This window comes from Phodopus roborovskii, unplaced genomic scaffold (assembly GCF_943737965.1).
Source record: "Phodopus roborovskii unplaced genomic scaffold, PHOROB, whole genome shotgun sequence".
Taxonomy (NCBI): Eukaryota; Metazoa; Chordata; class Mammalia; order Rodentia; family Cricetidae; genus Phodopus; species Phodopus roborovskii.
The window spans coordinates 578,336-594,376 of NW_026126546.1; the positions used below are offsets into that span (position 1 = coordinate 578,336).

The 16,041-nt window shown below is 39.4% G+C and overlaps 1 protein-coding gene across 8 annotated transcripts in view; it reads right to left on the reverse strand.

The window, feature by feature from the left end:
* Window positions 1–3,418: 3,418 nt before the first annotated feature.
* Window positions 3,419–16,041, reverse strand: part of Cpeb2 (cytoplasmic polyadenylation element binding protein 2) — a 54,869-nt gene continuing 42,246 nt past the window's right edge. For all 8 annotated transcript variants that reach the window (XM_051200326.1, XM_051200324.1, XM_051200325.1 and 5 more), the window contains 5 exons: window positions 15,899–15,988; window positions 11,692–11,810; window positions 11,434–11,548; window positions 9,019–9,200; window positions 3,419–7,455 (listed from right to left, as the gene is read on the reverse strand). In XM_051200326.1, coding sequence (XP_051056283.1) covers window positions 7,228–7,455; window positions 9,019–9,200; window positions 11,434–11,548; window positions 11,692–11,810; window positions 15,899–15,988 — 734 coding nt within the window. In that variant the 3' untranslated portion in view covers window positions 3,419–7,227. The remainder of the gene's footprint in view (window positions 7,456–9,018; window positions 9,201–11,433; window positions 11,549–11,691; window positions 11,811–15,898; window positions 15,989–16,041) is intronic.

The following is a 16,041-nucleotide window of genomic DNA, read 5'->3' on the forward strand; positions in this document are numbered from 1 at the left end:
CACACACACACACACACACACACACACAAAATAGTATCTTGAATTGAAAAATAAGGAATGAGTTGTTTGCTCCTTCGTTATGAGGAAGTAAACTATGTAACAGTGCAAAAGTGGTAGAACCTGAAAGATTAAAGTGGTCCCCTAACTGGAATACAAATTTTATTCCCTGATGACACATTAGATGGCCATCTTTCCCCATGACTGTTAACTAGCACCATCTTTCATTTCCTGTATATACCCCTTCCTATTGGTGGAACTGGTCTTCCTATGAATTTTCTTTCCTTTGAAAACATTTTTTATTTGGAGAGGGGAAGAAAAGGGGAGGAGAGAGAGAGAGAGAGACAGAGAGAGAGAGCAAGAGGAGAGAGAGAGAGAGAATGTAGGACGGGGATATTATATTATCCCTGTCCACCTGACAGGGATGCTAGTGCTAGGAACTGAACTCTGGTCCCCTGGAAGAGCAACAAGTGTTTTAACTGCTAAGTCATCTCTCATCTCTCTAAACCCATACAATTATTTGAGAAAGGCTCTTAAAGGTGTCAAACTTCTCGTTCTCTCCACCCACCCGTGTGTGTGTGTGTGTGTGTGTGTGTGTGTTTGTGTGTAGTTCATGTAGCTGTGTTCATGTATGTGTGCAGGCCAGGGGTTAATCTCAGTTGCCCTTTAACAGATCTCTAGCTATGTTTTGGTTAAGATCTCACAATGACCATGGAGCTCACGGATTGACTAGACGGTGTGGCCAATAAGCTCCAGAGATCCTCCCTGTTTCCACTCCACTTCTCACAGCACTATGGTTACAGATGTCTCCCGTCATGGCTGAAGTTTTACGTGAGTGCTAGGGATCCAAGCTTAGGTATTCGTGCTTATACCGCAGGTACTCTGCCCACTGAATCACCTTGTGGGCCCCAACTATCTATCTATCTATCTATCTATCTATCTATCTATCTATCTATCTATCTATCTATCTCTATCTATCTATATATATATTTAAAATGATGTAAGAATCTAAGACATAAATTATCTTGAATATGAATTTCTTAATGAAGGCAGATTGTTTCAAGAAGTTATTGTAGCAGCAGCTCTTTTCCCTCCACTGCTATTTTCTAGCCTGTGTAATCTTCTGTAGTATATTAGTGTTTGAACTGAACTGACTTTCCATTTATACAGAGGGCTATAAAGGGACATGGTGTCAACGATCCTACTTAGTCAGTGTCCAGTGCTTAGGGTGTATTCAAAATTTATTCTCTTGTGGCTGAGTGCGGTGGCTCACACTTGTGAGTGCAGCTCTTTGGAGGCTGATTCTAGGCTAGCCAGGTTTGGGGTGACTGTCTCAAAAAGACAAAATAGTTCTTTATTCTTTTGTTAAGTGAAAGAGGAGCCTAGCAAGTTAAATAATATGTCAGTATCAGAGAAGCCAAGACAATGTAAAAGTTTTGTTCTAATTTAAGATGGACTAGAATGTAGATGAGGATATTTGGGTTTTATAAGATTTCACATAGGAAAATTAGTAGCCTGTGTTGAGATAGATCTGAGCGCAAATCCACCATTTATTTGGGAGGAAATGGGTGACAGTGGTGATGATATAGGGACCATAATGTTGACTAACTCATTTAAGGGGTTTGATCATATTATAGAATATAGAACAAAATGCCAACGTTTACATCTTATTTTAAAAAAATTATATTTATGGGCATTTTGTCTGCATGTATGTCTCTGCATCATTGCATGATTGTGCCCTTGGAGGCCAGAAGAGGATGAGGGATCCTGAGACCAGACTTATAGGTGGTTGTGAGTCATCATGCTAGGAATGAATGTAGATTTTCTGGAAGAGCAGCCAGTGCTCTCAACCATTGAGCCAATTCTCTACTCCAAATTCTACCTTTCAAACACAGCAATTATTTTTGAACATTCATACATGTAGTCAATGTATTTTGGATCATATCTACTCCCCCCCACTGTGCCCTCATGGATCACCCTCCATTCCCCTCCCTATTTCAACTTTGAGCCTTTTATTTTTGTAACCCACTAAATCCAGTTATCTCTGTCTATAGGTACATGCTGTTGTCATCCCCTGGGGCATGGGCAACCTACCAGGAACCACAACCTTGAACTGATGTTCCCTCCTGTAGTAGCCATAGACCTTCAACAGCTCCTCCTGAAGGATGGGAGACTATGCATGCCTCTCTCCTCCTCACAGTGGAAATCTGACTGGCTTGATCTTTTGCAGGTCTTGTGTCTCCGACAACAGCCCTGAGAAGTTCAAGTACAACAGTCCTAGCTTATCCAACTGACAGGTTCACCCCAGGCCTCTCAAACCTCTGGGCTCTCATAGATTTTTAAAATGTATTTTTATTTTTATTCATTTCTGTATGTTTGTATGTGTATTGCACATGTGTTCGGTTACCCACAGAGGCTAGAGAACACAGGATCCCCTACAACTGTAGTTATAGGCAGGCAGTTCTGAGCTGCTCAACATGGGTACTTGGAACCAAATGGGTTTTCTGGAAGCACACGTGCTCTCAACCATTGAGCCACCCACCTTTCCAGCCCCTTGCGGTCTTGCTGGCCCTTCTTCCATGATACTTCCTGAGTCATGTGGAGAGGCAGGACATAAATGCCCTGAAAACACATTTTATTCTGAAATAACTGTTGTTCTCTCTGGGAGCCTGTATGCTCACAGACAACAAAAATCGGTTACTCTCATGCTTTTTAACAAAGGCAACAAATCCTTCCTTTCTCAGCTCCCAGAATCACATGCTGGCTTTGTGATGGAACTCCGACTTCAGGGTAAGGGACCCAGGCCTCAGGTTGCTAGGTCTGTGTGTCTCTTCCCTGGTCCTCCTCTGCCCAGTGCACTGAAGAACCCACAGGACACACAGAGAACAAGGATAAAATGACCAGTGGGTTCATGTAGAATGACTAAAGCGCCATCATTAGGCCTATTTAAGAGTGAGATTAACTTCAGTTTTAAACATTTACTTAAGCGTCCAGTTTTAAGTTGATGTGCGTGCCAGTGCCCTAGCTACTGTGGACCTGGAATTACAGGCAGTTGTTAGCTGTTGAACATGGTGCTGGGAACAAGCCTCTGGGAGAACATCAATGTTCTTAACTTCTGCACTATCTAGCCAGCCTTGAGCAGAGAGAGCATTAAGTGAAATAAGGTGGAAACTTCAGGGGGCACTGCCAGAGACTCCTGAGGTGTATGAGGGCTAGGTGCAGGAAGGGCATGGACACAAAGGGGCTCCCCGGTTTAAATACTGAGGAATTCTGCATAGCTAGTCCCTGGACCCTCTCCCACCTGAATACTAACTACACTGTGGGATGGAATGGCTTCAGCTTCTCAAGGCGATGCCACTGAGCAAACTGCAATTCCGCTACTTCTGATAGTGTGTAAGGTGTGAATAAAGTTCCACAGCTATGCCAATAACTTAATAGTTTATTAGTCAGTCAACAATATTACAAATATTTAAAAATTACTTAATATAAATAGTTGGCAGCAAACTATTCCATTACAGAGTTAAATTACCAGTACAACAGACAGACTGGAGATTTAGACACCTGGAAGGTAACAATAAAATAAACTAAATTATTCAACAAAAATTTTAAGCTGAAGGCGTTTTATACCTAGTGTCCATAAAAGCATGGGTTCTCTTTTTATTTAGAAAAAAATAAAAAACGGCTTTAACACCCCATTAGGAATATAAAATAAAATCAACTGAAAATATTAATTTGCATATCAAAGAACCATTTATAGTTACAATCCAAACACTCCATAAACCACTTGTGCGATTCTATACAGAAACTGGGAATTAGAAACTAGTTGCTTTAATATTACAAAGATTTCAGCTCCAAAAATAATTCAACATAAAATAAACTTTAGCAATTAGTGTCATAAAATTATATATTTTCACATAAAAATACAAAATAATATTAATGACAAGAATATGAAAAATTATTCCAAGTATTTTACTACTATTAAAATAAAATAAAACCCAAAAAAACAAAATAGAAATATGCATGAAAAAAGTCTCTCCTTTTGTTAGCAAAACACTATCCAAAATAACTACAATCATTTACATCAGTACAAAGATTTCTGGGTTTAAAAAATAGTTGCAATGACAAAAGGGGCATCTTTTCTGACAGTAAAAAATGACACTGTGGATAAAGTCTGCAAAATATGCAATGAAAAAAATAAATTTGCATTAAAAAGGTTTACACTGTATCTTTATACAAACATTAGAAACAGTATTGCACATCACAACACAGAATCGAGGTTAGTCAGCCTTCCAAAGTGTGTTATATTCAAGTTTTGCGGCATCTGTGAGGAGAGGCTCGTGCAGCCAGATGCAACAGGGATAAAATATCAAGTGTTTTCCATACACAAATATATAAATGCTAAATGTCTCCTTCTTAACAAAAAGTGTGGATTTTTAAAGTACTTTTTTTCTCCACAGTCATTCATACTTTTGGGCAGCAATATGAACATTTAGGGGACACAAATGAAGAGGCTTTGAAAATACAAAAATACAATCAAAATTAATAATTTTCTACAAAAATAGTAAAATAAATATGATCTGTAAATTAAAAAAAAACTCTAATACAGTGTTTAACAGTTAGAAAATAAGAATGTAGTACATAAAAGGAAAAATAATCCCCAAACAGAAAAAGAAACAAATTAGAGGTAGGGGTGAGGCAGGGAGGGACAAAATATTAGACCAATAAGCTCTGTCCTAACAGAAACGAAGGTGACACCAACCAGCGTTTCTGTCACTTTTACCCTGGTGGGAAAGGGTTGTCCATTTCATTTCCCTTCATTTCAAATTTTTATTTCTGTTTAAGAAGGGAAAGTTATTTTCAGCATCTCCAATTATTTCATAATATAATTTATTTTAGAGTTCATTATTTAATACATGAAAAGGCTCTTCAATTTTCAACATTAAGCAGAAATTATGAAAATAAAGTTTAAAAATCTGCGAAATTAAATATCTAAATAATTAACATTGCAAAACTACTGATTTCTTTTCTAAATTCCAAAAATTGAGGTATAGCAAAGGAGATGTCATCAGTCAAAAAAAGTGTGCCATAAAATAGCTGACTGTTGGAAAAAATCTCTCACAGAGATATAAAAATAGTGCATAACAAATGTCAAAATGGATCAAGGTCTGGCAGGGAGAGGGTAGAAAAGAATGCTCCAGAAACTCTGGAGGGTCATGGGGAGTAACAAGTAGGGATACTGACAAATAAATTAGTAAAGAGTTCCTCTGAAAACAGCGTCAACTTCAAACATTAAAAACTTGAGCCACAACCACAATAAAACAGCAGAGTTAGACATGAACCACATATTTTTACAGTACAAAAAAGCATACCATCGACAACCAATGTTAACATCAGCACTTTGCTCATGTGAAGGATTGTCCCAAGGGCTCGCTGCACAGGCCATACCCTTGTAATGTTCTCTCTTTAGAGTCAAAAATCTTAGTTCTGCATTAAAAACAAAACAAAACTGAAACCAAAAAACAAAAAACGTTTACCATTGTGGGGTGCTTTGCTTCATTGCAGAGTAATTCCTACATTATCAACACAAGGCTAGCTGCGGTTAGGATGCTCTAAAGAGGAAAACCACCGCGATCGATGGATGTTCTAGGTCAGAACTGTGCATGTTTCCACGCAACTCCCTCAATAATGAAAAAAGAAAAAAGAAAAAAGAAAAAAAAAATAACTGCAAGCAAAGTCATTACTGAAATTCCTTCATCAAAGTTTAAAAAAGCAATTCTTAACCATTAAGAATAACAATGCTCCATGCAACAGTGACCCCAGTTTAGACAGAAGACCCCATATACATAGGTCAGACATGTAAGCAAATTTAAGCCAGATTTCACCATTGTCTTAAAGGTAAATTTTATGCAACTAGCCATCTGTTATATTTTCCCATCTCCATTTTGACTTCACTAAAGTTCTACGTTCTCCTATAAAACCCTCCTTTAAAGTCTGGGCTTCTCATGGGTCTCACATTCGGTGACTGGTTAGCAGTGTGCTGGCCATCTTTGGTTTTTAAAGGATATCGTAACCATGAACTATCAAAGGGGCTAAAATCAACTTTCTTTAAAATTCCTGTGTTTTTCTTTTATTCAATCTTTTATCTATACTATATCACTGCACATGAATTAGAACCGCACATCACAAAATTGCACAGGGATTACAAATATTACATCCAGTCTGCATAAAATCGAATTCCACTACTGACCAGATCACAAAAATGGCTGCACTCTCTAATCTAAAACTAATTTGCATATTTTACACATGTAGGACGACACTTTTTTTTAACTTGAAGTCACAACAATGCATGCAAGTTTGCTGTTTTGTAAAGAAACAAATTTTATAATTTGTCCATGCTACCTAGATTCAAGAGAGCTTTTTGAACATTTGCAAAACCTCACCTCGTTAGTTAATGTATGTCCTAGTGCATGCATATGGTGGACACAGGTTAAGTAAACATGCATTGTTTCACATTCTAAACTATGGCAGTTTCGGTCACATTGTGCCGCCTGCATTCATCTGCAATGCAGTGTGTCTCTAACTTTTTCAATCCCGTATTAATAGGTGACATTTACACATAACACCTATATAGCAGCAAAGCTAATACAGCTTGTGATTAAAAATGTTTAAAAATAGCTAACAAATCAGATTATCTTGAGGTATTATTTCTTGCAAGTCAAAATGGAGAGCAACAAAATCAACCCTAATTTTTAGTTTATGTACACACTGAAAACAGCAACAATAAAAATAAGCATTTGTAGCAGACATATTCCATCTTCACTATTATTTTGCTACCTTTGGTAAAGTACTGGGGCAGATCTTGAAGTTAAAAACCCATGTTAAGAAATAAGTGCACACTTCACCCACTATATAGCAGCAGACTGTGTTGCCCCTACGCAAAACATTCTCATATCTAATTTTAACTTTACATATAAAAATAACTTGGAGAAAATACAAAAGAACATTTTATTTTAACATGAAAATATCACAAAAATTAGTAAGCCTGAGATGTAGGGTTTTGGTGAAAAACAAGAGGCTTGTAGTGTTTTGGCTGCTGATAACGATGCATGTATTGAGAGCTGGGCGAGAAGCAGAAGAATGCACTTATTTCTTCTGCAGGTCAGTATCTTCAGCACAGGAAGCCACATGCACCCTTTCTTTCCTTGTTAGACGGAGGCCAGTTTGCGACACTTAATTCCAGCGGAAGTGGATCTGACGTGGGCGATCAGCACCTTCCTTCACCAATGGCTTATGGAACTCACGTCCTGCACGAGAGTGGATATTTGCCCAACAAAACTCACAGTAATACTGCAGGCAAGTGACATTGGCACAAAAAAAGGGGGCAAATTTTCCACCGCATCGTGCGCCCTGGCATTCATCACACATCTGGTCATCCAGAACATATGGCTTTACCTCCACCTAGAAGTAGAAAAGCAAAACACCTCACTGGAGTCCGCTTCGGAAATAAACATTTGGAATGATTTTAAATGTTTGCGGCGTTCTAGAGAAAAGGATGAGTAAGTAGCAGTGGGTCAGGGGACACAGCTTCCCCGACAGGAGGGCGATTGAAAGCCAGTTTGCTTCCATGTTGACCACATTTGTGTGGCGTGGTTCATGTTCATAAACTGGCTGTGAGCTTAAGTGGTTAAACGAATTCATGTTCCTTCGGAGGTCATAAGTGCTGTCTTACTCTATTTTCCAAAGAGAAAAAACTTTAAAAACTAGAGATTGAAGACATTCTTTCACTTCTGTAACATCTTTGAAACCCTTGTAGGTTAGCATTAATATTTTCAACTCATAAGGGATTATCAGTCCTCGTGGAAGTCACTTTTTTTTCTCAGATTTTTCTCTCATTCTAATATCATCTGTAAGCTGGTGAAACTCAACAGCCCTAGGGCTGCAGCAGCCTTCCCTAAAGCAGGTCAGAGCTGTACCTTGCTTGCAGTAACTTCTGCAAACAAGCCAGAACTGTGGCTAACCTGGTCCAGGGCATGCCTGAACTTCTTTATAAACTCTTAAGAAATAAAGCCCCACTCTGAAGGACTGACTCAGCAAATGATGTCAGCTTTGAGTTGGCGCTAAACACCAGACTCCCCTGACCTGTTTCCACATCCGTAAGTGAGAACGACAGACTGTGGAGTTGGGGTGGCTAAATTACACGTGGCAAGAGTGAGACCCGGGAATCCAGTTGTGGAGAAGAGTCAGCTGTTCTCAGTCCCAGCAGCCTTGCTTTCTGGTAACTTAGGAATTTCCGAGGCTGTTGTCTCTGGCTGATTGGATAGTGTCATTGTTTTAGAATGGTTAGTTATGTACCACGCACAGGTTTTTACTGTGAAACCAGTATGTAAATGAGGAGTTTGTTCTCCTGTTTTAGATGGTAATCAGAGCTCACAAGCATGCAACAGGATAGTTTCCAGCTGTCATTCACAAGACTTCTATATGAAGACCCAATCTACACTGCTAATGAACTAATGTTTTCAATTTTAGGTTAAATGACTTATGGAAATACAGAGTGTCTGAGTTTTAGTTTTTATAAATGAACACTGGCTCTTGACCTCCTGGGGACCAACTTCTTCTGCAAGTGCTGGGCACATGTGAATTCATTCAGTCCTCAGAATAATCCAGAGACTGACTAGCACTCCTGTCCACGTTCTAAGTCAGGAAGAGTGGCAGAGAGAGGGCTGCTTGCCTGAGATTGCAGAGCTAACTGCAGACATGGGGCTTGGTCTCAAGCACTCTGTCCTAGGGGCAAAGCTAAACTGCCCCCCACTAGATGATACACATTGTTGATGTGGCTTAAAAATCACATCTATACTTATGGTTTTCATGCAATGCGTCAAGTTTAAAGTGAACCAAGAAATTTGTATTTCAAGGATATAACACTAGGAGAGGAAGATAAAAGTGAGCCATACTATTAACTCCTTATTGGAAAAAGCACCTACAAGTATCAAGACACAGACAACTTCCCAGTGTATAACTTACGCGTTTGTCAATATCACCATGCTGAAGCTGAACAAATCGAGCACTGATGGCAGCAATATAGCTCTGCTGATTGGAGAAAGCAACTCGCCCAGCACCTTTTGGGTATTTTAGTTCTGGATCTGTATCAATTCCTGCATAACACACGCCACCATACAGCCGGTCCATGATCATAGCAAGTTCCACTTCAAAAGAAAAGACATTCCCGTTGAAGGTGAGGGACAGTAAATCAACAATTACAAGTCAGGAGAGCACTAACACAAAGCAGCTGTTAAGAGAAAGCATGGACGCCAGAGCTTTGCACAGGCTGGCAGGCATTCTTACCGCTGAGTTAAATTCTTAACCTTAAAAACAAAACAAAGCAACAGCCCCAGACCACTTGCTCACTGTAAAGTTATACCATTCCCTCATTACCTATTCCGAAGTTTTAAAATCTACTTTACCCCTGTACATCCATCGCCGTCAATTTCTCTATGGAAGGACGCTGCTTTGGCATCCTTCCCCTCTCCCATAGCGCAGCTTTTCCCTCACACTCAACAAGCTTGGGTCTTTTTTTCCCCCTTAAGCGCAGTCCCCTTCCATAAGAGAATCTTGTCCTCTCTGACACAGCATGCAGGTTGGAAGGGAAACCCAGTATGGTGAGGGAGGCCAGGCCAGCTCAGTCACCCTGGTGAGCAATGGGTGATAGATTTTGTAGCCATGCTGGCCCCATATCTGTGTGTATAACTCTAAATCAGATTATCACCCAGTGACTCCACTGTAATTAATCTTTCCAAGATCAGCTCCCCCACCTCCTCAGTCCACGGCTTAATCTCCTGGTTGGCAATATTGGTCTTGGCTAACCTATTACTTTGTCTGAAAATATTTCCATATGACTTGAAAGGCATTTTATTCTGCTGATAATTCCCTCCACTGATGACTTCTTAGTCTCACTTCCCAAAGCCAGAGGACCTTAAGTTTCAGTCTCTGTGCCTTTGCCCACACTTGGGTATTGGTGGTCCTATTCTATGTCATGTATTTAAATTCCACCTGTGCACCTTTAAGCTCCTGAATTTTTATCTGAATTCCACACTCATAAAGCAGCTGCCTACCAATTTCTTGTGATACTGCAACACACAGCAGATTAAAAAGGACCACACATGAGCACGTTCTTCCTCTACTTCATGAAACATGGTCTGATGGGATGTGTTGACTCAGTTGTGTAAGCAACAGTTTATGCCTTCATCCTTCATTTGCACTATACAGATAATCTCATAGATTTACTTTTCAGAACACATTGAGAACCCAACCTGCCACTTCCATCAGTTAGGTCCTCTGTATAAAAGCTTATGGAAACAAGCTTATTTGCTTGTCTTCAATCCCTCCTCGCCCATTTATTTCCAAAACATTGGAAATAATTATTTTTTAAACACTATACTAGATACCACATTGTGTAATTGAAATTTCTACTTCAGACTTCTGAATGGGGCCATGAACTTATATTCATAATCAAAACCATAATATTCTTTAACCTGCCCCCATTTCTCATGGCTATGTACAAGCTATCACCAACCATCCAGCAGCTTAAAGCTAAAAATAGTTCAAACTTCTATTTCTGCCCAAGTATTAGAATATCTGTTCACCTGGTTTTCTCCACCACTACCAATCCCATACAAGGCCCATACCTGGCCTACTATTTACTCACAGCCTCTTCTCCTTCATGAATCATCTGCTTATCTGATCTTTCAAAAAAAAAAAAAAATAAGTATGTGATTACATCTCTCTTGTTCTAAGGATTACCATAAATTAGTCATGATCTAATCCCTACTGATTTTTTCCAATACCTTTTTGTATCTCTCCCATCACTCTATGCTTTATATGATCCCTCCATGAATATACTCTGCTGCTCTGCACTAGAGACTTCCAAATATGCTGTTCACTTTGTCTGAAATATACTCTTCACAATGCTCCTATTGTCCAAACTCTCTTCAGTTTTTTTTTTTAATCAGCTCACATATTTTTAAGACATAACACCATAGCATATTCTAAATTGGACACATAAACATTCATATATGTATATACATACATACACACATATACATACACAGACACACATCTATTTCAATCATCCTTCTTTGTAGCAGTTATCACATTCTTTAAGCGTCTACATGTGTGAAGTTAATTCATATCTCCCTGACTTGAGGATGGTGCTTTCAGAGACAGAAATCACTAGCACCTTCAGATGGTAAGATAGTACATAGCATGCATATTCAGTAAATATTCACATTTATAATTACATCCTACTTGACATCCTTCAGGTTCCTAGTTCCAGAGAAACAGAACTTTACAACTCACTCATTTAAAATACTAAATTCAGTTAATAATTCAAAATCAACAAAAAGAGAATACCAATTTTTCTGACTTGGGAATTTTACTCACCAGCCCTTAATGGCCTAGGAACACCTCCAACAAAAATTGTTTTTCGGGGATCCAAAGGCTGAGAACCATCCATGACGAAATCACTATCACTTAAATTCCAAGGACGAATTTGAACCTATGAACAAAATTACATTTGGCCTTATTCCTGTCACTGTTTAAACATTTTTAATACAGTCTTAATTTTTTAAGCAGTAATTTGAAAATATTGTTTTGAAAAACCTGCCTTTACAGGCCACGGTTCATGTGGTGTTTACTTACAGGTTTGTCTTTGATAGTAGGGCTGGAAACACACAAGTAGAGCTTTCCATCTTCTTCAATGCAAGCATCAATGAGGGCTTGAACAGAGCTCTCTTCTTGAAAGAGGAGGAATGCATAGCCTAGAACAACCATAAAAACGATACAGCATGTCAAGTTAAGTGACTTTACCTCAACATAAGTACTGTTAAAAGATATATAAAGCCCATCAAATAAGTTGGAATCATTCTGTTTTCCAAAGGAGAACACAATATTCTCTCTCTTTCCCTCTCTCTCTCTCTCTCTCTCTCACACACACACACACACACACACAGAGTGAGTCAGTCAGCTGCACTTTCAGGTTGACTCGTGTAAATCTATTAAACACTCCCATTTTACAGAGGGAAAAACTGAGGGGCCAGAGATATAAGTAAATTATGACCATAGTCAAGAGAATGCAAATCATTACAGATTATAGTATTTGTACAAAGACACTCCATATAATGATTTTTTAGAATTCATTGAAGTAGGCTAATGATCAATCACATAAGGTAACTGCTGCTCTTCTGGCTAGGCTCAGGGTCTGAGAGCTCAAGCCTCTAACCTAATCAAGGTAGCTGCGCCAACTGGACATTATCTATGTTTCCCAACCATGGGAAATGCTCAGCTACACAAATGGTGGATAACACTTGAAAGAACTGAGTTTGGACAACACTGGTCATGGAGCAAGGGCTACAAAGTAGGGATAATTTCACCAAAACTATGATTTACCAGTGTTATCTTTGTTCAGTTTCAGAAAATAAACAGTTGGAAAATTGCAGTAACAAAGATGGCGACAATAGCAATGGGGACAACTACTGTTTCGTTATATGTGCTTCAGCTGCCTTCCTGGGTTACTGTGCCTTCTTTTCACACAGGCACACGGATCACATGGAAACCTGAACCTGTTGTTTGGTACCCATGGAGGAATGGGACCATGACACCCCTCAGACTGCAAAGGATGCTCTAGGCCTTACATAACAGCATATGACCCATACTTATTGTGTATACTTAGCTTATGTCATCTATTACTCACAATACCTGACATAATATGAATAGTAGATACATGCACATTTGTTGCACTTTCTTCTTGGGAAACCAGGTAACAAAAACAACCAGTGAAGACAACAAAAGCCACCCCTGCAACAATTTTGGCTTGTGTTTTACTGAATCTATCTATGAAAGGAACCTGGAAACAGTTCAATTCCTGCCTAGAATCCTGTTTAGAAACTTTTTACCTACCCAAAGTACCCAATAACCTTTACAATGGATCCCAAACTCAGTGAAGCCTTTTCAAAAGTCAAATTAATCTTTCTACCTTGTAGAATCAACTGTTGTAGGATTAACTGCTATTCATATCATTTATTGGGTAATTACCAGTCTATGAATTATTGATACAAATGCATGTATTTTCATAGTTGAGTATGTTCCCAGAGACTACAGAAATAAACTAAGATCTATTTTAAATATCCTGCTGCAACTATGAGTGCTGTGAAAAAGACAAACACAGTGAGAGGAGCTGGGATGGCGAGGAGTTGGGATGGCCTATAAGGAAGAGAAGTTAACCTAGTCAGTTAGTTTCCCTAAGTTTTCTGTGAGCTATTAACTCTTCAACAGATTAACACTCACACACTCTCTCTCCCTCTCTGCTCTTCCTCTCTCTCTCCTCTCCCTCTCTTCTCCTCTCTCTCCCCCCCTTCTCTCTCTCCCCTCTCCTCTTCCTCCCCCCTCTTCTTTCCGGGGCAGAGGCACAAAAGGCTCATGACAGGAGACCACTGCACAGAAAAGTTCTGGAGCAGACAGCCCTGTGTGACCTTAGAAGAGGCTGAGAAAGAACAGAAACAGCGAGAGAGATGTGAGGTCAGATGGGATGGATGCGGGTCTGCCTTTGCCCCAGCAGAAAAGGGTTGTGCTTTCAGAGATCACTGTAGCCAGACTACAGGAACAACTGTTAAACACAGCACTAGCTGCAGAAGAGCGGCTGGAGCAATCCAGGTTGGGGATGGATGGGAGCTTATAGGTGCCTTGTCAGACTTGCTAACCTTTCAGCCACGAAAAGAACTTTTTTTTAGATCTGTTTTAATGACTTTGAACTAAAAGTTTTTCAATGTATCCTTTCTTTACTCACTTTAAATAATTTGTCCTTTGTATTTCTGAAGGAGGAATAATATCAGACTTTTTGCCCTTTCTTCCCATTGATGGCAACTTAACCTTGATCACATGACTTGTACAGAGACATAGGCACCGCAGGTAGCCAGAGAATTAGTCTAGCAGTAAGTGAGCCAAGTAAACTAACTTTCCTCCTCACATCTGCCTTTTTAAATCTGGTTTTTAGTTAGTTGACTGAGTAGCAGGTGTCCTTACAGCAATGCATCCTCATGTGGGCATTGGTGACCTCTCTCCCTCCAAAGCCCTTACCCCTGGTGTCTCTGCTCCCGCCCACTTAACCCTTCCACCCCAGTCCTCCTCCTACTTCATGCCATGCTCCATGCTCTCTGCTGTCCTTTCCCTTCACTTCCCCACATTGATTCATGCCCCTTTCTAGACTCCTGACTGCTATGCACACTCATTTCCACATAAACGTACTAAAAGTTAGAACTGAGGCCTACATTTGAGGGTGACAGGTGGCATTTGTCTGTCTTGCTCTGAATAACCTCACTTAATATATCTTCTGCTTCTATCCATTTTCCTGAAATTTTCATTTTCTTTATGGTCGAATGAAAGTCTACTGCGTACTTGAATGTCATTTTCATTTATTCATATTCATTTATATGAATGAATGCCATTTTCATTGTCTATCCACCAGATGAGAGGCAGCCAGACGGACTCCACTCCTCACCTCTTACTAACAGAATGGCAGGAAACAGGAATGTGCAAGGTGTCTGTGAGGTTCATACAGATTCAGAGAGAGGCCTCTGGGCATGTGCCAGGCAGTGGTACACCGGGTTCACCGGACCAAATGGTCACTGTTTCTTCTACTTTGGAGAGACCTCTGCACTGATTTACTTGGTGGCTGCACTGCTGCTGCCGCCACCAGCAGTGGGTGAATAAGGGCTCTTCTTTCCCTCAGCCCCATAAGCAATTGCTTCTTTTCTTGATGAAAGTCAAGGGTGAGGAGGAATCTCAAAGCAGTTTGAATCTGCGTTTCTCTGATGGTTAAGTTGTTGAATTTGCTATAAATGACTTATTGGCCATTTGTACGATTTACAGAAATCTATTTGCTTCCTACGTCCACTTTGGTTGGTCATGGGCTTTCTCGTTGGTGTTGCTTTGAGTTCTTCGTATATTCTAGATGCTAATCCCATGCCACATGTATAGTTGTGAAGATTTTCCCCCCATTCTGTAGCTGTAGGCTGTGTCCTTCCTCACTTGGTTGTTTCCTTCACTGTAAAGTTTTTTTTTTTTTTTTTTTAATTTCATTAGGATGGGGGTTGATCCCCTGAGCAACCAGAGGCCCCTTGACAAAGTCCTTATCTGTGCTCCTGGCTTGATGTAATCTGCTCCTTCTTGCTCTGGCAGCTGACTTTATTTTTATGAAGTTGAAAGTTTAAAAACAGTACTTGACAGTGAGTTAAAGATACTCAACAAGTCACTTTCCCCAATGATACATCGTACTATCACCTGAATACTTGTGTAGACCTTGCAACATTGAAATCACTAAAATGGTTTTACTTTTACAAAATGTAAATAAAATCACTTCACGTGCACTTTGATCTCACAGAATGGAAAATAAGTTCATAAACTTATGCTATTTTAGAATGGTACTTTAGACAGAGAAATATTCAAACATATCCATTTGAATTTGTTAAATCATTAGAAAATTTTTAAATCAATTCTTATGACTCCTAAACAGCATCAAGTAAAACTGGAGTAGTTCTTAAAATCACTCTATCTCACTCAACTCAGGCTAACAGCTTCTACATAGATTAGCTTTAAAAGGTTTTTATTTAATATTTGTGTATATGTGGGTGTGAGAAACAACTTTAGGGGTCAGTCCTCTGCTTCTCCCTTTATGTGGATCTGGGGTAGAATTCAGGCTTGTGTGGCAAGAGCCTTTACCAGATAAGCCACATTCTTAGTCTACAAATCATTAGTATTAATATAAAGGTACTTATAAAAGAAGGCCCTACATACATAATTATTATTTCATTTGCTCTCACAACCTTGCAGATATTACTAATAAACCTCTTACCTTTTGGTGGAAAATAGGACTTGCTTTCTGCTTTATGGGGCCAATCTACAACCAAAGGACCAAATCTTCTGAAGCTGGCAGTGATCTCATCTTAGGAAAGTAGAGAATGTACACCACAAATTAGTTCTAAGGATAATGTATTC